The sequence below is a fragment of the Aotus nancymaae genome, unplaced genomic scaffold (genome assembly GCF_030222135.1).
Source record: "Aotus nancymaae isolate 86718 unplaced genomic scaffold, 86718_ANA_hifiasm-v0.15.2.pri h1tg000030l, whole genome shotgun sequence".
Taxonomy (NCBI): Eukaryota; Metazoa; Chordata; class Mammalia; order Primates; family Aotidae; genus Aotus; species Aotus nancymaae.
Window position 1 is genome coordinate 3,757,305 of NW_026988443.1, and position 23,658 is coordinate 3,780,962.

Here is a 23,658-nt window from a genome sequence, read left to right on the forward strand (position 1 = left end):
GTGGGTGACTCTGAGACCATCTTCCAGAGGATAGGAGAGGGAATTTGGAGAGGACAGAGTGGTGAGGCAAGGGGGTCCCAGGTGGAAAGCTGTACTCATAGGAGCCAACTCCACCTACCATGGGGCTGGCTCATTCCCAGGAATTGACAGTTTTCTTGGGGCTAGTGGGGAGACCCACCTAGAAGGGGTTCCAGTTTCCAGACCCGCAGAAGGGAAGTCAGGAGCAGAGGGTTGCTGGGAGTTTCTTGATCCACAGCGGGTGAATTGGGGCCCCGTTTCCCCACCACCGGCTTTGCGGAGGGGCAGGTGGGTGGGGTGCAGAGGGACCCAGGCCTCTCTGTGGAAAAGCCACCTGGTAAAGTCCAGCCCAGGCCTTGGGATTGAGACCATCTGTTTGAGATAGCTCTTCAGGGAGGCCTGTCCTGACCCACAGGGTGTGCTGTTTTCCTGGAAGAAGGCACTTAGCAACCCAAATAGACCAAGGGGTGGGGTGGGGATTGAAGCAGTGCCACCTGGGGTAGGGGGCAGTGGTGCCAGGAAAAGATGTGCTGGAGAGAAGGTGCATGGGCCTGTGTTGAGTCTTGAGCCTAGACTGCCTCCTTGGTGAGATGGGGACTTAGTAGGACTTACGTGGACGTCACCTTGTTCATCAGCAGGTACATGGCAGGGGGTGGAGCTGTTGATAAGTGGGGAGCTGTTATTTGGCCTCAAGACAGAATCTGGGTTGTTGGCATTGCCCTGGAAACCCAGAGCGTGCCAGGATCCCTGGTGAGAAGATGCCCTGACTCCAGGCAGCAGCAGCAAGGGGAGAGGATGACTTTCGGCTGAGGGTGGAGTGACAGACACAGACAGGACAAAAATAATCCACTAGAAAGCAGGGAAAAGGACAGCGAAGAGGTCAGGAGGAGAGAGGAGTCTTGGCTCCAAATGTAGACGGCACTCGGGCAGGCCAGAGCCCCTCCTACTGGGGAGGATTGGCTGGAAGTCTAGAGCCGAATTCTAGCTCAGGGCCCAGAGTGCTAAAGACAGGCTCACCAGGGACTGGGTCACCTGGCTTCCGGCTCTAGGCTGAGCCTCCCCCATCTTGGGCAAGGGAAGAGGGAGGTGGCCCTGCCACCAAACTTCACCCAAGACGGAGCCACCAACAGGCTTAAAACCCACACCTTGGCTGGGTATGGGTTCATACTTTTAATCCCAAACACTTCAGGAGGTCAAGCCTGGACGATTCCTTGAGGCCAGTAGTTTCAGGCCGGCCTGATCAAGGAAGTGAGACTCCTGTCTCTAGAGAAATTTAAAAAGAAAAAAAATTAGCCAAACAAAGTGGCCCATGCCTGTAGTCCCTGCTACTCGGGAGGCTGAGGCAGGAGGATCACTCAGCCTTCTGAGCCCAGGATTTTGAGGCTCCAGGGAGCCATGACCTTGCCACTGTACACCAGCCTGGGTGGCAGCGTGAGACTCTGTCTCTGAAAATAAATAAATAAATAGATAGATCTGCCCCCTGCCTCCATGTTCCCGGACAGGCCTTGGCTCTTGGATTCAGGTCTGCCGGGATCCCTAAGGGCTCCAGGGAAGGTGCCTTCATCTGGCATCCAGACGGGCAACTTGCAGAGGCAACCAGGCGGCTGGAAACAGCGTGTTGGGTTTTGCTTTGGAAGCGTGTATGGGATGACAAGAAAAGTCCGCCTTTGTTTGGGAGGCGGGCCCTGGCTGTGGGGGCGGCGGCTGTCTGCCTTTTCGGGAGCGGCTGATGGACTGTCTGCAGGCCCTGCCCAGCAGGCATGGAGCACGCTCTCCCCTTCCTGCTAATGCAGTGACTGCTGCCTTGGGCTCCATTCCCTTGGCATTTCAGCACAGTCAGGCCAGCCCTTCTGTCCACTGTTGGGGAAACTGAGGTACCACCACACCGTCACCAATGGCATGTGGCGGGATGCGTTGCTCAGGCATACGACCTGGGCCTGCTTTCCGCTACTACCAACGCTGCACGAAGTCAATGTGTCCCCACAGCATGTGGAGGTCAGGCCTGTGGCCCTCCTTAGGAGCAGCGTTGAAAATGAGGGGCTTCGTGTTTTCCAGGCAGTCTTCAGGGAGGCTTTGGTTTACAAGGTTGGGAGAGGATGGGCCCCACCCAAGGAGATGAACTCCAGGAAGGTGGCAATTCTCCCCCTGGTGGTGGCAATTCTCCCCCTGGTGGACACCCCGGACCCCTCACACCCAGCACCCAAAAATGGCTGGTCCCAGGCGGCAGTGGTGTGACATCCGTGTCAACCTCAACAACACCCCTGTGGGAGCCTTAAGCGCAGAGACGTTTGTCTTCACACAAACCCATTAGTCTAACCAGGAGTTCCTGCAGCGGGGACAGTCCAGAGGGGCCTGGCCCTGGAGAGCCTGCATGGCAAAGTCCTGGAGCCCTTGCAAGGCCCAGGCAGCGGGGAGGGGCGAAATGTGGCTGGGATTGGTGTCTCTGCAACCTTGGCAAATGGGGGTTCCAAACAGATTGAATTTGATTTAGAAGACCAAGGAATGTGATTTGGAAACGCCAAGGAAACACATTTTCACCCGGAGTGCGGGCTTGTGCCTGGTTGCAGGTATTTCATCAGGTTTCTTCTCTAAGCCAGGCCTTCGCTCCCATTGGCTTGTGCCCCTCCTGGATGGATGCCTTTTCCTCTGCTCCCAGCCCCATCCTGCCAGTCCCACCCACCTTCCTCCGGGAGACTTCCTTGCACCCTCAGATGGGATGGGTCCCTTCTCGTCTCTTCCCAGGCATGCGGGTTCTCAGACGCAGGCAGAACCGATGCATCTATCTTCATTCCTCTAAAATACCCTCCACACCTCAGAGCTATCCCACAGGCAATTCCCTCTGCCCTTATGGAACTTATGAGACGTCACTCAAATACACATGTAAACACCGTGATGTCAATGTGATCAGTGCAGAGGAAACCTCCACTCTTGCCCCATCCAAAGTACCCTCCACACCTCGGGGCTGTCCCCCAGGCAGTTCCCTCTGCCCGGAATGTGCCTTCCCAGAACTTGGCTAATGCCAGCTCTGACGTCCTGAGCCAGGCCCCTAGGGAGTGAATGATCTTTTGGGTCATCCCAGCCTTCAAGTCTCCAGCTGAGTCCTCAGACGTCTTGAAGTAGAGACAGGCCAGACTCAGTGTCCTTTCTGCATTTCCGAACCACAGCAGCGTGGAAGATAATAAATGACTATTGTTGAAGCCACTGCACCTGGGGATAATTCGTTACACAGCTTTAGATGTGGGGGCCAACTTCCCCCTCCCGCCCTCCCCGTTAGATGCTCACAGCACCCTACTGGTTCCCTCTTTGCAGTGCCCACATTGTCACCATGCCTGTTTCCATGTGTATTTGAGTGACGCCTCATTAGCTCCACAAGGGCAGGAACCTTGGCTGCTGTGCTCAGTTTTGTCCCTAGCAGTGAGCACAGAATGGTGCCTGGCTCTGTGTTCAAAACATGAACTCGAATGAATGAATACATGAATGGAGCTGGTAAGAGACAGGATCCTGTCTCAGTGATCTGAAGGTGGAATTTGAATCCTTTCAAGAACCTCCTATCTGCTCCTGCTGGGAACCCACAGGTGACAGTGAGAGGTGTTACAGGGGGATGGACGGGGAGAGAGTGGGTGGCAGCCAAGGGCAGATCCCCACGGCCACCAGCGCAGGGTAGCTTTCAGACTCTGATCCACTGGCAGCGTTTCCTCCTCCATATCTGTTGGCCTCTTCTCATAGTTTTGGACGTGCCAGCTGCTTCCTGCGGCACACCTGGAGGATGGGAAGTGCTGTCCCTCCGCACGCTCCCACAGGCTGTGCTCTCACGTCTTTCACGTCCATTCCCACAGGCCCCACGTTTCTCCTCCAAGGAGACTCTGAGGTTACCCTGAGGCTCAGGCACCTGCTGGTTCCTGTTACTGCCCCAGGGCCCCTCATCAGCACTAGGGAAGCAGCCAGTGTGACGTCTTCACTTGAGGTGAATATCAGTTGACTAAGGTTCAAAACAACAAAATAACGCAAACAACCCCCACCCCAAACTCCTTCCTCTACCCATCGCCATAGCAACCATCATCTCCCGACAAGCAACAGAGATGCCTTAGGTGACCCAGGAGGCGTGAGCCTTTGCCGCCATCTCTCCTTGGAAGCAGCCCCTTCCCAGGAGGCTCCCACCCAATCCCCTAGTCTTCTTGTCTCCGGGGCATTTTCTGAGGTTGGTGAAGGGGAAGTCCTCCCCTCTCTCCAGCATAACTTGGTTGGATGCTGTGGCCTGGACCTCCTTGCTTGGGGTAAGGGAGTGCCCTGTGCCCTCCTGCCATCCCTAGTTCCAGGTTTCCTTTGTTCTAATTTTCTAGCTTGATGGAAATGTTGGCATGTTTATAGGACCACAAACAATGAGACTTACCTTTTGCGTTCCCTGAAGTCAGCCCATTTCCTGAAATAAACTTCCTTGACCTTTGGACATTCCAGGAGTCACAGTTCCCACCCCACGCTGCCTCCATTCACTGGCTAGCTGATCCTTCCACTGTGCTGAGCTAAGGCTATGCTTATGTTGACATCACTGAAACCCTACATGCCAAACTGTGCAAAGAGGAAGGCAAAGTGTACCAAGGGAGTTCAGGTGGTCCCTGGTGGCTCTGTCTGCAGGTGAAAAAATGCAGGTGGGGGTTGTTTTTGAGGGCCATGTAGAGACTAATCTGGGAATCAGCCAAGGCAGCATAAAACCTGGCACCACCTCTCATAATCTGGGTGCCCAGCACTATCCCTTTAACTTTGGCTTGGTGGGACCCCCTTGTATCTCCCTCCACAAGTGCTACTTGGGTCACAAGCCTCCATTCTGTTCATTCACCCTACAGCGCGCCCTTCTCCTGGTCCCTGCACCTCTGGCACACACAGGTGATGGTGAGTTGACTCCACCTAGAGGCTCCTTGGTCCAGGCTGTCAGTGATGACTGAGGGCGGAGCTGCCTATTTCGTGGGAGGCGCTTCTTAGAAAGGTGTGGGCTCTGCCACTTCCCAGGTAGCTTTCAGCAGCCCCCACCACCTCTCCCACCTGCCTTCGACAGAGCTGCTTGCCAGCCTTCTCAGCTGGGGCTTCCTGGCAACTGCACTTTGCCAGGGCTTGCAGCCCAGCCGACTGGCAGGGGTTTATGGCCACAGGGGTGTCATGGGAGGCACCAGAGGGCCACAGGATCCCCAGCTAGGGTCTGTCTCTAGGGAATCTAAGAATGTAGGCATGGAAGAGGATCAACCCCTTGTTGTTGGGCAGCAGAGAGACTGAGGCACAGAGAATAAACCTTTCTGATGTGCTCCTTCTCAATGGGCCTTCCTTGCCCAGCTTCCTTTCCAGGACCAACACCAGGAGGTGGCAATTGGCTGGCTGTGCCAAAGGATGGAAATGGATTAGACCAGAATGTGCACTGATCCAGGGACTGTGTGTCCAAATGCTGGTCAGCCATCTATGAAGGATGCCTATGGGTAGCAGGCGTTAACTAAGCCAACCAGATTGGGACCAGACTAAAGAATACATAGGGATTGGGGGCTGGGAGCGAGAAGAGAACAGAGGGGACCACAGAGCCCAGAGGCATGACTGTTGCTGCCCCAAACCACCTCAGACACTGTGAAACCCAGGTCCTGATAGGCCCCCAAACCACCTCAGACACTGTGAAACCCAGGTCCTGATGTGCCCCCAAACCACCTCAGACACAGCAGACCCCAAGTCCTGATGTGCTCCCAAACCACCTTAGGCATTGCAGACCCCAGCTCCCGATGGACCCCCCAAACCACCACAGAAACTGTGGACCCCAAGTCCTATGGGCCCCCAAACCACCATAGACACTGTGGACCCCAAGTCGTGATGGGCCCCCAAACCACCTCAGGCACTGTGGACCCCAAGTTGTGATGGGTCCCCAAACCACCTCAGGCACTGTGGACCCCAAGTTGTGATGAGCCTCAACCAGGCTCTCCCAGCATCACTCACCCTCATCAGGGCTCCTCTCTTGGTTACAGCCTGTCCAAATATATTAACCCGTGTTCAGTGTTTTCATTTTCTTCTGTAAGTTTTTAAGTTTTACATTTAGACATGATTCCTTTTTGTTTTCTTTTGCTTTGTTTTTGAGATACAGTTTTGCTTAGTCACCTAGGTTGGAGTGGATCTTGGCTCACTGCAACCTCCACCTCCTTGGTTCAAGTGATTCTCATGCCTTTGTCTCCTGAGTAGCTGGGATTACAGACACCTGGGTGGCTGCACCACCATACCCAGCTAATTTTTGTATTTTTAGTAGAGATGGAGTTTCTCCATGTTGTTCAGGCTGGTCTTAAACTCCTGGCCTCATGTAATCTGCCACCTTGGCCTCCCAAAGTGCTGGGATTACAGATGTGAGCCACTGCACCTGGCCATGTCCATATCTATTTAATTTTTGTATATGATATGAATATGGGTGGAGGTTCATTTTTTGGTTTATGGATTATATTACTTTTCTATGATGCATAATGACCACAAACTTAGCAGCTTAAAGCAACACACATTTATTTTATCACAGCTTTTGTGACGCCAGGAGTCTCTGCACAGTTTGGCTGCATCCTCTTCTTAGAATCTCCCCAGGCTGCAATCAGGGTGTCACTGGGCTGTGTTCTCATCTGGAGGCTTGACTGGGGAGAATCTGTTCCAAGCTTGTTCAGATCGTTGGTGGAATTCATTTCCCTGCAGCTGGGAGGACTGAGGGCCCCAGCTCCCTGCTGGTCACTCTCAGCTCCTAGAGGTCCTCTACAAGTCCCTGTCACATGGGCTTCCCAAACACAACTGCTTACTTAATCAAGCCAGTAAGAAGAGGCTGGAGCAGTCAGCTAGCAAGATCCAGTCTTATACAATGTAACATAATCATGAGTATGATGTCCTGTTACCAAGCTCTGTTGATTAGAAGGAAAACACAGGTCCTATCCATACTCAAGGGGAGGATTTCCACTAAAGTGTCAACACCAAAAGGCAAGGGACCCTGGGAGCCATCTAAGAGTGAGTCTGCCTACCATGTGGACACATTATTTGCTAAAAAGAATATCCGTTCTCCATTGAATTGTCAAAACAGTGGGGTTTCTTTGTTTATGTTTTTTGAGACAGTCTTGCTCTGTTGCCCAGGCTGGAGTACAGTGGCACAATCTTGGCTCACTGCAACCTCCACCTCCCAGGCTCAAGCAATTTCTCGTGCCTCATTCCCTTCCTGGGAATATAGGCGTGAGTCACTGCATTGGGCTAATTATTATATATTTTTTCGTAGAGACAGGGTTTCACCAAGTTGGCCAAGCTGGTCTCAAACTCTGGTCTCAAGGGATCCTCCCACCTCGGCCTCCCAAAGTGCTGGGATTACAAGTGTGAGCTACTGTGCCTGGCCCACAGTGTTTTAAGAGAACCAATCAATCATATTTGTGTGAGCCTATTTCTGGACACTGCCTTCTATTCAACTGCTCTTTGTGTCCATCCTTTTGCCAGTAACATAATGTCCTAGGCTGGGTGCAGTGGCTCTCGCCTATAATCCCAGCACTTTGGGAGGCCAAGGCTAGAGGATTGCTTGAGGCCAGGAGCTCAAGATTAGCCTGAGCAACATAATGAGATTCCATCTCTATAAAAACAAGCCCATAACATCCTGATTACTGTAGCTTTATAGTAAATCTGGAAATCAGATAGTCAGTTCTCCAACTTGTTGGTTTCAATTTTTTTTTTGGATATTCCTTTGCTCTTTCTGTATACATTTTACAATCAGTTTGCAAATTTTCACCCAAAGAAGCCTGCTGGAATTTTGATTGGGATTGCTTTGACTCTATAGAAGTAATCAAAAAATTTGTGTCAAGATTTAAAAATTGATTTGAGTTGACATGTTAACAACTTCAGATTTCTTGGTTTTCTTGGAAAATGGGGAAGAGGGGGCACCCCCAGGCCTGCAGTCCTTCAGGGCAACAACCAACTCCCCTCCTCCCTCGATGGCCACAGGCTCAGTGCACCTGCGCATTCCCTTCCCCTCCACCACAGGGACTCACTCTCTCCTCTTCACACTTAGTTGCTGGCTTGTCCCTCTTTGGTGGGTTGATGGCTCCTGTGTTAACCTCTCTTGGCTCTGACTTTTGTGGGGCAGGGTGCTCTCCCTCCCACTCTTGGCCTGGCTGATGTCTTATCTTTCAGAACTCAAGGCTCCAGGAGACCTTCCCATACCCAACGAGGTGAGGACTCCAGGCCTGTGATCTCAGAGCACCCTGTGCTTATCCTTCTCAGTCCTTGCCCCAGGAGGGAGGTGCTGGTTGGGGTGATCAGTTACTCAATGTCTGTCTCTCCCACTGAGCTCCTTGAGGCCAGTGACCATGTCTTTTGGTCACTGCTGTATCTCCAGTGCTCATCACAATGTCTGGCTCATAGTGCATGCTCAATAAATGTTCACAGAATAAATGAGCCCTTCTTCAAGGAGGCAGCTGATATCCTTGAAGAGCTCCTTCTGTCCTCCTAGGTCTCCACCTCACTCCCTTGGTCTCCTTGTTTGATGATGTTCCTGTGAAAATGATCAAGTAGGAGTCTTGTGTTCCTGGCCTGGAAACTGCTGGCTTCTACCAAGATAGACAAGCTCTTCAGAGCCTGGCGTGGGCCCTGGCTGGACACGCAGGACACAGCCCTGGGCATTGGTCTGAGGGCTCTGGGTTCTTTTTTTTTTTTTTTTTTTTGAGATGGAGTCTTGCACTGTTGCCTGTGCTGTAGTGTAGTGGCATGATCTTAGCTCACTGCAACCTCCACCTCCCGGGTTCAAGCAATTCTCCTGTCTCAGCCTCCCGAGTGGCTGGGATTACAGACGCCAGCCACCATGCACAGCTAATTTTTGTATTTTTAGTAGAGACGGGTTTCACCATGTTGGCCAGGCTGGTCTCAAACTCCTGACCTTGTGATTCGCCTGCCTTGGCCTCTCAAGGTGCTGGGATTACAGGCATGAACCACCACGCCTGGCCAGCTCTGACTTTTTTTCTAGTGGCAATCATTTTAAGAAATTAAAGCATTATTTACATACATTAAAATGCACAGACCCTAATCATTCGATGTTTTGACAGTTGTATATCCCATATAACTACCATGCAAAACAAAATACAGGACATTTCCACCATCCCTGAAAGTTCACGTGCCTCCCCTCCCCACCACTGTCTGACTACTGTTCCCATATAGTTTTGCCTGTCCTTGAATTTTATATAAATGGAGTCATCCAGTCTGTACTCTTTGTGCCTGGCTTCTTAAACTCAGCATAATGCTTGGGAGATTCGTCCACCTGCTGCATCTCCAGTGCAGTCTGCATATACTGTATATATTAGTCAGCATAGCTGTTGAGCAGTATTCCATCGTATGGGTATTCCACAGTTACATGATGCATTTACTTACGTGTTGCACACTTGGGTTGTGTCCAGCTTGGCTATTAGGAACAAGAAGGCTGCTATTAACATTCTTGTGCAAGTCGTGTGTGTGTGTGTGTGTGTGTACATATGGCTTCATGCTCTTAGGTAAATAACTAGGAATGGAATTTCTGAGTCATAGGGTAGATATGTATGCCATGTTGTTTTTGAAGGCAGCCTTGGCTTGCTCTTCCTGCTGTTGACCTCCTCCGCTCTGGAGAGGAAGAGGTGGTTCCAAGAACCAGGGCAGGTTGGAGCTATAAGAGTCTTCAGAGGTCAGCCCCCAGCTCTCATCCTGATATGGGCATCCAGGCTTATGAGGGCAGGGCTCATCCACAATGTGCAGAGCCAGACCTGACTGAGCCAGAATGGCAACTGGGCCTAGACTCTGGCCCAGCAGACATGGAGAGGATGTCTGGATAGCAGTGATGGCAGTGGTGCCAGGCCTGGCTTCTGCAGACATTGTCGGCACTCCTGATACATTTGCTTCTGGCTGCAGCCAGGTTGGGAGGGTGTCTGTTCTTGCAAGTAAAAGTTTCTTGATGGAAATATATAGAGAAGTGCAAGGTGCAGACCCTGCTCACTGCGCATGTACCCCAACCTAGTGAGAGTAATGGGAGGTGCCGGCCAGATGAGTGACTGAAGCAACAGCTGCACAAGGGCTGAAGCCATGCCAGGCTGCTCACCGCCATGTGCTTCCTGTGCCTGACTGAACACAGAAGCTGCCCAAAAAATGACAGTTGCATGGAGGGACAGTACAAACTGCCAGAGGCTGATGTACTCAGGTGGGAGCGCCACAGGAGACTTCCTGGAAGAGGGGGCCTGGAGCTGATGCTGGAGCCTCTCTCCAATCTCACAGTGTTCTCCTAGTCCTCACAGCCGCCCCACCCAGCAGCAGGGTGGGGACTCTCAGGTATGTTCTCGCACTAGGACACTGACACCCATAGAAAGGAAGGGGCAAGCCCAAGGGAGTCCACAGCAGAGCTGGGACCAGAACTGGGCTGTGCTTGACTGAGAGGAGATGGCTGTGGGTGACATGGGGAGGGACTTCCGCTCTCACTGCCCTACCACAACCCTCCAGAGAGCAGCGGCGCCTGGGCCGGGAAGTGTGAATTTCCACTCTGGACAGATGGTTGCAATTACCAAGTGTAGGATGGGCCAGCGAAGAGCACACTTCCCGAGAGGGCCAGGAGCAGGGCGCTGAGGAGACGCCCCAAGCACAAGCCAGCTGGACAGTGATTCCTCCAGAGCTCCAGCTTCAAACATGAAACTGCCTCCTTTTTTGCTACTTCTCTACATCAACTGGGCATATGATACTGACAGCTTCATACAACTTTGAAAGAAAAGAAAAAAAGTTACCTTTTCTTGGAAAGCTGTGCCTGGCTGGTTTTCTATAGATTTGCTCTCTGGAGGTTCCCTTTGGCAGGACGTCAAAGCCCTAGGGGAGGCAGGGCCCCACCCAGCTCTCAGGCTTGGCAATTTTGAACATGACAAAGGCTGTGGGCAATTTCTCCTTGGCCACGGAAATCAGGTATCCCCATGAACAGAAGCCCTGGCCCTGCCTTTCCACACTCAACACTCCACACCCCCCACCCCCATCTCTCTCTCTCTCTCTCTCTCCCCACTCTGTAAAAAGGGTCCTTGGCTGGCCCAGTTGCTCACGCTTGTAATCCCAGTGCCTTAGGAGGCTGAAGCAGGAGGATCGCTTGAGGTCAGGAGTTGGAGACCAGTGTAGGTAGCTTGACCCTGTCTCTAAAGATAAATAAATAACTAAAAATAACAAAATACAATGAAAAGGGTCCTGTTCTGTCTTGTACAGAAGGAAGATGAGTGAAAACTTTTTTTTGTCTGAGACAGAGTCTCACTCTGTTGCCCAGGCTGGAGTGCAATGGGCACAATCTCAGCTCATTTGAACCTCCGCCTCCCAGGTTCAAGCAAATTCTCTTGCCTCAGCCTGCTAAGTAGCTGGGATTACAGGCACCCACCACCATACCTGGCTAATTTTTTTTTTTTTTTTTTTTTTTTGTATTTTTAGTAGAGATGGGTTTTCACCATTTTGGCCAGGCTGTTCTCAAACTCCTGACCTCAGGTAATCTTCCTGCTTCGCCTTGGCCTCCCAAAGTGCTGGAATTACAGGTGTAAGCCACTGTGTTGGCCACCTTTTTTTTTTTTTATTTAACTTTTAAGTTCAGGGGTACATGGACAGGTTTGTTATACAGGTATACTTGTGTCATGAAGGTTTGTTGTGTATTAGTTATTTTTCCTAATCTTTTCCTTCCTCCCATCCTCCACACTCCAATAGGCCCCAGTGTCTGTTGCTTCCCTCTTTGTGTCCATGAGTTCTCATCATTTATTAATAGCTCTTACCTATAAGTGAGAACATGCAGTATTTGGTATTCTGTTCCTGTGTTAGTTTGCTAAGGATAATGGCCACCAGCTCCATCTGTGTTTCTGCAAAAGACCTGATCTCATTCTTTTTTGTGGCTGCATAGTATCCCAGAGTGAAGCCTTTTTAAAACTTATTGAGGTTGTGGCTGGGTGCGGTGGCTCACAGGCGGTGGGGAGGGCGTCACCTGAGGTCAGGAGTTCAAGACCAGCCTGGCCAACATGGCAAAACCCTGTCTCTAGTAAAAAGTATAAAATTTAGACAGGCGTGGTGGCAGGCACCTGTAATCCCAGCTACTTAGGAGGCTGAGGCAGGAGAATTGCTTGAACCTGGGAGGTAGACGTTGCAGGGAGCCAAGATCGTGCCCCTGCACTGCAGCCTGAATGACAGAGCAAAACTTTTACCTAAAAAAAAAAAAAGTTGACTAGAGGGAAAAGAACTAGCCCAACCCTGGTTATGTAAGGATTGCTGGATGTAAATGGACAACGGCATTCGCTTGCAAACCAGGGTGACCCAAGTGTACAGATGGGGACACTGAGACTCCAGGCAGTTAAGGGATCCTCTTGAGCAGAAGTTACATACATTATTAAGTCATGATCAGGAATGACTCTGCCCCATTAAACAAAACAAACAAAAAAACCAACTTGATTTTTTTCCCTAAAGAGGAATCAGATGCATCTTCCCGCTTTTAGAGAAGGCCGTGAACTGTACAGTCTTAGGCAGAAGGGTTGACTTTCCCCTGGGTCTTGGCCCTTCAAGGAGGGTGCACATGAAGCCCAGAGGTGCAGACAGATTCTCAGTGGTCTTGGGAAGATTGAGCCCCATCATCTGGTACCAGGACCCTTGGGCCTCCCCATGCTACTGACAGGCTGAGCCCCCCAGGACAGACATTGGGAGCAGCTAAGCAGTGAGTCCTCCATGCATCGAAGGCCCTCATCTCAGCCCTGCCACCCCATTAATACACCCCAGGAATAGAGCTAGGTTACATGAAAACTTGGGTTGCCCTCCTTTCCTAAGAGTCAGTGAGGGCTGGAGCCAGAGTCATCTCCAAAGTGCAGAAACACAGGCTTGGGAAGGGTTTTCCAGAGTGGAGTGTGCACCCAGCTGGCCTCCCACACTGGGGAGAGGAGGCAGAACACATCTCTTAGGATACGGCCAGACCCTCTTCCCTGACCTCTCCAGCCCCAAGAAACTTATGATTCCTCTAAAGCTCCCCCTCAGAGGCTTCCTTTCCGTTTGCTGTTTCCCTGTGCGAGTGCTCTCCATCCATAGCAGCCCTCCCTAGCCTGGTTAGCTCCCTTCTATCCCATCTGCGCTTCCAGGCTCTGATTTCCCTGACCTGTGAGGCTGTCAGCCTCCACAGTGGCCCATTCCAGCCGACATCTAGTATGCAGAAGCTATGAACAGAGGGTGGTAGACATCAAGGCATGAATGACTGGTCAGCCAGCTGTGGATCCCTGAGCCATTCTGTGGAGGGACAGAGCGCTGCTCTCAGAGTGTGGAGGCCTGCGTTCAAGTCTTGGCTCTGCTGATCACAGAATGGCCATGCCTCAGTTTCCTCCTCTGCGACGTGGGATAACCATTCTTGCCTACCCTGTTGGGCTGCTATAGAGATGGATTCAACTGAGAAGATGCTGAGCAGCTCTGGCTGGGACTGGGGGTCCCTATGGGAGACGCCTGAGAACAAAGTGGCATGGCTTGGGTCTTCAGTCTGGGAAGAGGCTGTGGAGAAGAATGGGGTCCAGGCCCATGTACGGCATTTCACATTAGGATGGGTTCTCAGGCCTCAGCCCCGGCCCCTGACACAGATTTCCCTGGTGGTCTCTGTGATACCGGGATGCCAAATTCCAAAGGGGTGGTTTGGGCTGGGGATAGTAATTCTGGTAAGCTGGAGTGCTCGAAGGTCTGGGATGGCCTCCACGTCTGCAGAGGCCAAATGGTGGACGAGGGCCTCCTCCAGCTATGGCTTGTGCCTTTTAGAGCCAGAGTTCTCAGAGGGAGAAACCAGGTGACTGGCAGTCCCGCTCCATCATCCCCGCCTCTACGGGTGTGAGATGCTCTGGCTGGCCCTCAAAGACAGAGTTCCTGGGCTGGGGCTGATGGGTAAACCAGGCAGTGTCAGACAACCAGAAAAGGCTCACAGAGAAAAGAAACCCTTATCTTCAGGGCAGGCAGTGGAAGGAACAAATGTGGGAGTAAGACCTGGACTCAGTCCTGCTTTACCCAACGGCTGATGGTCATGGGCAACCCAAGCCAGCCAGGCCTCTATCCACACTGCGACTGTGACACAAGGGCTCTCCACTTGGTGGCCTCCTCCTTCCCTGCTCAGTGGTGTGGCTAGCCCTGCTGGGCTCTCAGGCCCCTAGTGCCTGTGGGACGGTGACCAGGGTTTGTGGGGAGTGGAGGGTGGGGAGAATGAAGGTGCTGCTTTATGGAAAGAAGCTTGCAAGCTCAATGAGTACCAGCTGCTCTCCCTCATCTCGTGCAGAAATTGTCCCCAGACGTAATTAAGCCGGCTTCTGGCAGGAATTGAGGACGCACAGCTGGGCCAGGTCGGGAGAAACACCGGAAGCCAAGGCCAGCCTTGCTGGCGCTCAGGAACCAGGAGGGAGCTGGATGGGTCCCGGGCTCCCTGACTCCATGCCCCACTCTGTGTCCTGCCTCTGCAGGGCCTTGGATTTGAAAACCACCAAAGGTCAGATGAGGCCCTGAGGGACCCTGACTGGAGCAGCATGTATTCTAGGGGACACTCACTGGCCTGGGTGCAAAGGTGCCTTCCTCACTGTGGGACTCAGGATGGGAAGGATTCTCCCAGGAGCCAGGCCCATTTCTTAGGATTCAGTCCTGGTTGCAACCACTTTTTAGTAGGGAGTTGGTTCTCAACTGTGAGGGCACACCAGATCACCTGGGATTACCAGAAAACATGGCTGTTGGATTCTGATCTCCCGGGTGTGGGGTGTGGCCTGGGCAGCGCTGCCCTAGGGGATCCCAATGCACAGCCGGGGTCACAGACCACCAGCTCTTGAGGGCAGTGGCACTAGCCCATCACAGATGAGGGCCTGTGGCCTTGAGGCTGTGTAGCTTTCTCAAGGTCACAGAAAGGAAGTACGGGAGCAGGTCATGCCCTCACCCCACAGGCTTGCTGGGCACAGGGCCTTCAGGAAAAGGACCATTCTGGCTGTTCTCTCCCTTCCCTGGCACTGTCCCCTGCATGCAGTGGCTGCTCAAGATCAGGGATGGAGGAACCCCGGAGGAGCTGGGAAGGTGGAGCATCCAGAGAGGATGAGGGGTTTGGGCCCCACCCCTCACCAGCTGGGCCTCAGGTCTCTTAGCCACACAGTGGGAAGAAGTACGGGTGCCCAGCCCTTCTCAGAGTGGAGGCGTGAGGTGCCAGGGGTCCTGAGGGGCTGGCAAGGGGAGAGGGGCCTGCTGGCGTCGAGAGACACCCTAGTTTGGGGAAGTCCAGTGAGCGAGTCACCGTGTGCAGCTGCTGGGGGCCGGCTGCAGGAGGCCCTCTCTTTCCTGCTGCCTGTTTTGGTGGCTGAAACCTTAGACTGATCCAGGAGCCAGACAGGCGGGCAGACAAGCGCATTCTTTTCAGGGGAGGCCTCCTCCTCCTCTTCTCGCTAGGAGCAGGGAGGAGGGAAGGACAGGGCCTGCCCAGGCCTGACCCCAGACTGGGTTTCGGGATGTGGGGCCAAGCAGGGCTCCCTGGGGACTTGGGGCTGGGGAAGGAAAGCCCCAAAGGCTGGAGTCTGTGGTTTGGAGTCCTGCGCCTCTGCAAGCTGAAGCTACCAGGCAGGAGGGGGTGGAAGAGGGCTGGTTCAAGAAGGCCTAAGCCTCTGGGTTTCTGGCTCCAGCACTGGCTATGGGTAGGTACTTCTGCTCTGTTTCTGGGCAAATCCCTGCCTGCCCAGCCCATTTCCCCAGTGAATGCCCCCAGCCCTGGCATTAGGGGATTAGAGCCTGAGCCTGGAAAAAAGCCACGTTCAGTTTCCAATCAACATCAACTTAGCTGTGTTTCCCGAAATGAAGCGGAAGGCGGCTCTGATGCATGCACGGGCTCACTCCCGACAGAACTTCTGCAGAACTGGTCAACTTCTTTTAACAAATACACTCTTGGCAACCTCCTGCAGGAACAGGGCTGGACACAGGCCCACAACGCAGGAAGTGGGGAGGCAGCTTCCTTCCACAGCCTCCCCGTGCCCTGAAGACTGACAGCCTTGACCCAGGTCTGTCGTGGGCCCTCAATTCTTTTCCCTGATGGGTGGAGGGATCTTAGGCGCCATCCTGGCTGCCGAGTCATCTCTGGGGCAGCTGTGCCTTTCAGGGAGGTGGGGCGGCCCATTGGAATTCAAATCCTAAATCCTGGACATCTTAGCTTGAAAGCAAGTTCCTGAGCATCTTTGTACCTCAGTTTCTTCCTCTGCGAAATTGAGATAATAACAGCAGCATGTCAGGAGTGTGGTCAGGATTAAAGGAGACAGAAGCTTGCCGGGTACATGGGTGGTGAGGGCGTGGCACTGGCTGCTGGGCTTAGCTTTCTCAGCACCCTGCGGGCAGGCAGTGGTTGCATCCACTTCCTCCAGGTGCTTTCTCTGTTGATGGCACCCAAGGGACTCTCCTGGGTGCCTGCCTTGCTCAAGGAACAATGCTCTCTCCAGACCACAGGTGGACTTCCCACGGCCCTACTGAGGCACTGCAAGAAATTTAGGCCCTAACCTAAGCACCCTCATCGTTGGCCCACGGCGACAAAGGAGTGCATTCAGGACCTGGAGATAAGAGCCGGCTGGTGGGGGTGTGGGACGACCTGGAAGGGTGGTGACTAGTTATGTAAGCATCCGCAGGGTTGCTGATCAGAGCCCCAATAGCAGCCATCGAGTGGGGCTCTGGGTTGGGCACAGTTCTAGGCACCTCACGGGTATTTACATGCTTACTCCTCATGTCACCCTTGAACTAGAAAGCATTATTATGCCTATTTTACAGATGAGGAAACTTAGTTTCCTTAGTTCCTTCGAGATAAGGAACTACGTTTCCTCATCTGTAAAATAGGCGTAATAAAATAACGCTTATTCACACTTCTGAAGTGTACAGAAAGTCAAACTCCAAATCAACAGTGCTGGCATCTGCCCAACTAGGAAACCGGGCAAAAGAACTGCTGTCAGGGGACTGAAGAGGCAGCGGGAGGGTGCAGAGCCAAGGTGGCAGGGAACAGCTCGAGCACTAGGCCGAGTTCTCTGCTGAGAGGCCCAGGCCTGAGTTTCAAGTTACTCAACTCCAATGGTAGAGTATGCTGGTTGGCCTCTCCCAGCATTTTCTGACTGGGGTGGACACTCCTGAAGCCCCATTTGCGCATGTCTGTGGGGCCTTTCCTACTCCATCTGCAAATCCTTGCTAAAGACAGTAACACGTGTTACTCAAGACTCTCGATTTCAAAGGATGTAAATCCAACTGGAATGACCAGCTTAAGCAAAAAGGGAAGTGTGTTAGAATACTGGGGCGTGGTGCCATCTGAGGAAGGGCTTTCCTGACAACAGGAACCCGGAGCTCATGCTGCCAGGAACCTCTCTTACGTCTCTGCTTCTTTCCTGCCACAGGCCGGCTTCCCTCAGGCCAGAAAATGGCTTCTGAGAGATCTGGGCCTGGCATCCCGTGATTCCCACCACCACAGAGGAACTCCCCAGGAGTGACTCGGACTGGGGTAGCGTGGGCCGGGTGTCTGCCCTGGCCAGGAAGCCTGAGCACACCTGGTACACAGCCCACGCCAGGCACCCCTCCCTGGAACCCTGTGCCCAGGATGCCGTGTGCTGGAGCCTGGCAGAGGAGGGAGGAAGGGAGTGGAGTGACCCTAGCAGAGCACCAGCCCACTTTCCCACACTGCAGGGTGGTGGATTCCTGGCCTCTTACTGGTCCTGCTGCCAGATGCCGCAGTCAAGAAGGCACTGTCCTCCGGTTCACTTAGGCAGACATTTATTGAGCACCTATCAAGTGCAAGGCTCTGTGCTAGGCGCCGTGGGAAATACAGAGAACACAGGCGGTCCTTGCCCGCGAGGAGCTCACAGTCTAGAAAGGGCGGCAAGACACAGTACACGATCAGCGGCAGTGGCACCAGCCAGAGCGGCGAGTGCCCAAAGCAAGACACAAAGTGCTGTGCGGTCATAGAACACCATGGGGCTGCTTCCGGCAGAAGCACTGGACAAGGGAAGGGGACGAGGAGGACTCAGGCCGGGCCTTTCAGGAGGGAAGTCATTTGGGAGAAGGGCATCTCTAGTGGAGAGAAGTCCAACTGCAGAGCCTACAGGTCATGGGAAACATGTGGCCACAGGGACCGTTTGGGTGGGGCTAAGTGGACAGTCAAATATGGCTGGGAGGTGGACAGTCATGGAATTAAGCTCAGGGGCTATGAACTTGGTGCTCTGGTCAAACAGCCATTGCAGATCACTTTGCAGGAAGGGTGACTAGAAGTGTGTTTCTGGAAGGTAAATATGGTCGCACTGCAGGGTCTGGACGGTAGAGGGCAGCGTTACAAGGGGCTGGCCAGTCAGGGCTGACTGCCCCTGGGTGTCTGAGAGCAGGGGCCAGCAAAGCACAAGGGCAGAGCAGGGAACCTCATGGAGGGTGGGTGTGGAAGGAGGGAGGGTCCCTGTGCAGGCTGTGCTTCTAGGGAGCCTGAGGATGCCATGGGGCTTCCCGGTGGAATGGGAAGTACACTCCTGAAGGGCAGGGCCGGAGGTCACTGCAGAGAGGGGACAGCGGGGAGAGGGACAGTGTGTCCCTAAGGATAAGTGCAGTTTCTCAACATGTGGTCCAGGGATCATCTGCATGGGAACTGCCCAGGGAACATGCTCAATTGCAGATTCCCAGGCCTTCCTCCATAACTACTGGGCAAGCATTTGCCGGGTCATGCCCAGTAACCTGCATTCTTAATACCAGCTGGCATCTCCACCAGGAGCCCCACAGGTGGGGCAAAGTCTGCAAACCACCTGCTGAGGAAGAACAGGGTGTTAAGGACTGGCCTTTAGGCAAAAAGAGACAAAAAGAGTAAGAGAGGTCTGGGAGTGAGAGAAGTGGTGGGAAGCAGGGATAGTCCAGTCAATAGCAGCACGCGCTGGGGCTGCGACAGGTACCAAGACAGCTCCGGCGCGGCCTTGCAGCCAGGCACCGGGCTGCCCCCAGGGGCCGCTCTCAGTCCGCTTTCACTTGGTGGTCGAAAGCCACGTTTGCAAACTGAGAAGTGGAGAGTGAGAGATGAGGGGAAGCACTAGCAATGAATGGAGAGGATTCTTCCGGGAATCAGGCTGTTTCAATCTAAAACATGTGACATGTGTGGCAACGCTGGGGGACGGCGGGGAGAAGAGGGTTTCTGTGTGTAGATCTGAGTCTTCCCTCATCCCACCGTGTCACAACAAGCCTGCATGGGCATGAGGCCAGCTGTCCCCTCACTGCTTTCGAAAGCCACCCAGGCCTGAGTCCCAGCCACACAGCCGAGCCTGCCCAGCAATGCTGACCTGCTGTCCAGGACGGCCCAGACACCTTCTGTCTCCTGACTGCAGCCTACAGGGGCTCAGACCACTTGCGGAGAAGTCAGACAAGAGACAGCGGCCTGGAGCTTAGGGAAGAATGTAGGCCCGGGAATCACCAGGCCCCCTAGGACAACCTCTCTGAGCATCAGACATCCCGACTGTTGAATCAGGGTGACATCTTTGCCTTGCCAACTACTTTCTGTGGATGCCACGAAGCAGGAGAGCCTGAGCAGTGGACAAGGAAGCAGCGGACGGCCCCGCTGCAGGAGGTAGACAGGCTACGGACACTTACGCAGCAGCCACACTGAGGCTAGTACTGGAGGAGGCTGAGAACCAGTCATGAGTGTTTTTTAATGGTTTGATAATTTGGGTTTTTAAATATTAAATTTAACTAAACCTGAGGGGTTTTGGAAGGAATAATTCTGTCTCATATTGTATCTAATGAAGGGAAGTAATGAGCTCTTTTCTTATCCTTCCTTCCCATAGCCAAGAAAGGGAAAGGGGACAGGCCAATCGCTCCAAAGCAACAGTCAGAACACAGACTTACAGAAGCCAAACGTCAAGGGTCAAGTAGCTTCTACAGCTGGGAGAAGTGGTGACCTCCTCTGCCTAGCCAGCACCAGCCAGCATGGTGGAGACTCAGCCTGGCAGTCAGGGCATCTCCTGGGTTTCTTCTCTGAAGCAGAGGAGAAACAGTTGGTCAGCCAGGCTGCTGAAACGGACCATGAGAAAGAAGGCCAGAGTTGCTGCAAGAGAGCCCCAGCCCACACATCTCAGCTGTGCTTTTGAAAACAGGTGCAAAGCTGAGGCATAGGAGCTGTGACTGAAGTCTTCCTCCTGGCTGGCCTCATCTTTTACCTCTGCTTCCACAGCTGGGTGACTTGGCCACTGGCCCAAACAAGAGACAACCGGTTCCACATCAGGAGGCGTCACGGAGGCATCTGAGAGGAACATGACTGAAGTACAAGCCTGGCCTCCTGGAGGGCTCTGGATTCATTCCTCAAAGGATGCAGCGATCAAACAAAACCAATAAACAGGCCTGGCGGGAGCACTCCGGGATGCCCCCCAGTCCCCTCACCATGAACAAACCAGCACTGACTTCTCAGCCTCCACTCTTCAGGGCCAGGAGAGAGACACGATCCACAGGCAGGCAGGAAGCCAACTGTGAGCAGCCTGGGGATGCAGGTGTAAAATACAAAGCCCTTTGAAAGTTCAGACAGTAAGAGTAAAGATGTTAAGATTATCCAGGAAAAGAACTTCACTGACACTGCATTTGGGTAACACTGAAAACAGACAATATTAAGATACCAATTCTGAGAAAGACTCACAGGAAAGGCTGTCGAGGACACTAGAGAGACAAACACAGGGAAAATGAATACAGGGTCTCTGGGACCCCCCACAGAAGCTACTAATGCTATTTATTGGCTTGGGTCATTTTTGAGAATAGAAAACCGTTTTTTGGCAAAGCAGTACAAACTCCACATTGGGGTATCTCCTGCAGTTGCAGACACAAGATGGCCACAGTGACAGGGCTCTTCATTCATCTTCCTTTAGTGTTCAGAAGCTAAGACATGACTTTCAGAGCTACGTGGGGAGGCGCTAGCCTGTAAGCGTGTCGAGCCCTGGCTGGGGAGCCTGCTGCCTGCCCAGCCACTCCTCAGCTGTGGCTGTGGGCATGTCCGGACGGCGAGCACACTGGGCCGTCCCCTCTAGCGCAGGGTGGAAGGGGAAGAAGGGTGGGACTCCATGGGCTCCACATTGTCTTCTAGCCTTGGTATTATGTGAGTCTAACTTTGCTCTGGTCATTCACCACAGCTAGGCACCAAGTGCCATCTAGTGGCACCACGGGTCCACTTTCACAATGCTCCAGCCAAAGATCCTGCAGAACAAACTGACTCCTACCCACTCTAACTCCGGGGGTGAGGGCAGAGGAGGCTGGAAGGGGGAGCACACTTCATGGTAGTGACGGGACATATTCATCTCAAGAAAATAAACTTTAAGAGGTCTTGCTTTCCTTAAGAAAGCAACTTTTTTTTTTTTTTTATTTATAAAGGCTAACCATATCCATTTGTCAATATTTTCGGCTTTAAGGAAAATAGTTTAAAAAACATAAAAAGGTAAATACACTCAAGAGTAACTGCTATTAAACAGTTCTGAACAGGCAGAAAATGTAGACTTTCCTTTAACAGAAAATGTTAAATCTGTAATAGCAGCATAATTTATATATAGAAAAAAGCTGGTTTTGAAAACCCAGATTTATACACAAAACTTTTTCTATACAACTGCGTTTACACTGGGAAATAAGTTTCTTCACATTATGTTCGTTCCCAACAGGTACAGGTGTGAGCTTGAATTTGATCAGCCAGCCCTGAGCGCAAGCTTCTCAGCACAATCTTCAATCCAAAACCATGGCAGAGAGTGCGTTTAGATCTTTCATGTACGGGTGGGCCACCAAGATCTGGTCTATTTTCAGTCTTTGCTCCGAGTCAGGGAAGATCTTCAGAAGGGCTTCCCTCAGCTGATTGGTTTCCGCAGAAGATCTCTGAGCTGGCATGGGCAGGTTCTGCTGGAGATTGGGGAGGGTCGGCAGCAGTGAGAAGTGGGGCTGCTGAGGGAGCCAGTGGCTTGAAGGTGCTCCTTGAATTCGGGTTGGAGGCTGGTGGCTGGTATTGGCTGCCTGGGTGCCAGGGACTCTGAAGCTGGGGTCAAACATGCCCACATTTGGCAGGGCATTGAGTAGGGGCTGCATATCTCTGTGAATGGAAGCGAGTCCTGGTGAGTTGGGTTATAAGTAAGTAAGAAATCATGGACATACTTTAAAAGGTATCTGTGGCAGGCCTTGAGGCTTACGATGCCACTCCCTGGCTTCCAAAGGCAGGATGAGAGACTGAGGTGGAGGTGGTGACATCAGCTGCCCACAGAGAAGCCTACGGGGATTCCACTGATGTGATCTTCAGGCATGACAGGGAGTGAGCACGCTGTGTGAGGGAGCACCACCCTCCCAGGTCTGCTGCTGTGAGAACCGACCCCATCCAGCTGTTTGGCTCTAACCAGGGTGGCCTTGAGAGCTTTCAAAAGGTTTAACGGGGTCTTACTCTTTTGAAGATTTTGATTTTGTGCAGGACCCTGGGTGACAGAAATGAGAAGGGACTCCTTTTGGGTAGAGTGGCAGTCCCCACTGACTTAATCTGGATGAGGTGTGGGTGGATGCCCACACTTGTATGCACATGGGTGTGTGCAAGTATGTGTGTGCATGGAGGGCATCTGTATCGTTCAAAAGCCTCCCACTGGACTCAACCTACAGTTAAGAAATGAGGCTAGCAGAAGTCTACCCATCTTCAAAAGCTCAACTAACTTCAACAGCCCCTTTGTGATGGAAGTGATTCCCAACTACTTAACTGATTCGTGAACAGCTCTACAAAAAGCCACGAGGTGAGAGGGAAAGGGCAGGCAGGACTGATCCCATGCCAGGTTGCTCAAGGAGCAGGAGGAAACAGAGAACTCTCCTTCTGGTAACTCTAACCCACGGACCTGATTGATGCTCACACATGGGGCTCAGGCCTGAAGCCCAGCAGGGGATTTCCAAGTTCAGATGTGGGGAAGGAAACCGAGATGGTCTGATGTGCATGCAGCAGGTGTGGAAAATGGCTGCCATTCTCTTCATGTGGTTACAGAAGCATGGCGTTTGGGAATTAAGTCCTCATCTGTGTCATAAAACCCAAAGGCTCAAAAGAAACATGATTCACAAGACCAGGGAATTGAAATTGTAGTGGTCTCCTAGGTAGAAGATACCACCATGTGAAAAAAAACCCCATCACCACCTGCCACTGAATCCAAACCACAATTCCCAGTGGTTCCCGTTCCAAATGGAAAAGATCAGCTGGAAAGTGTGACTGCCTAAAAATGCTGGGAGAGCTGTGTGTCTTACTCTCAGCTTAGACCCCCATCCTACTCCCATGCAAATATCAGCTGGGGATTCACAGAAGTGCAGCCTGTTTTAGTTTAAAAAAAAGAGTAAACATCAGTCATGGGGTCATATGATCTTCCTGTTAGGTTTGCAGGAACCTTTTACGTTTGTTACCTAAGAAACTACAACAAAGAAAACCTAAACTACCAAATCATTGTCAGATAAACACAGAATACTGGCTTTTCCATTCAGTGAATGTAGAAAGTAATGGTCGGTTCCTCGACGCAGTGATTCCTGAGCAGTAAGTAAATTAATATAAGCATAACACGTTCAAAGCAAATGACTTTAGAAAATGAATATAAAAAGGTGTTCATGCATACAAAATGAGCCCATCAGGCACTGATAGTTCAGAGGGAAAGCTCTCAC

At 52.3% G+C, this 23,658-nt stretch overlaps 1 protein-coding gene across 1 annotated transcript in view; it reads right to left on the minus strand.

The window, feature by feature from the left end:
* Nucleotides 1-17,755: 17,755 nt before the first annotated feature.
* The window catches only part of N4BP1 (NEDD4 binding protein 1), a 75,684-nt gene continuing 69,781 nt past the window's right edge, over nucleotides 17,756-23,658 (minus strand). Inside the window, exon 7 of the mRNA XM_064383035.1 lies at nucleotides 17,756-22,078. Within this exon, the coding sequence (XP_064239105.1) occupies nucleotides 21,721-22,078 (358 nt within the window). The 3' untranslated portion in view covers nucleotides 17,756-21,720. The remainder of the gene's footprint in view (nucleotides 22,079-23,658) is intronic.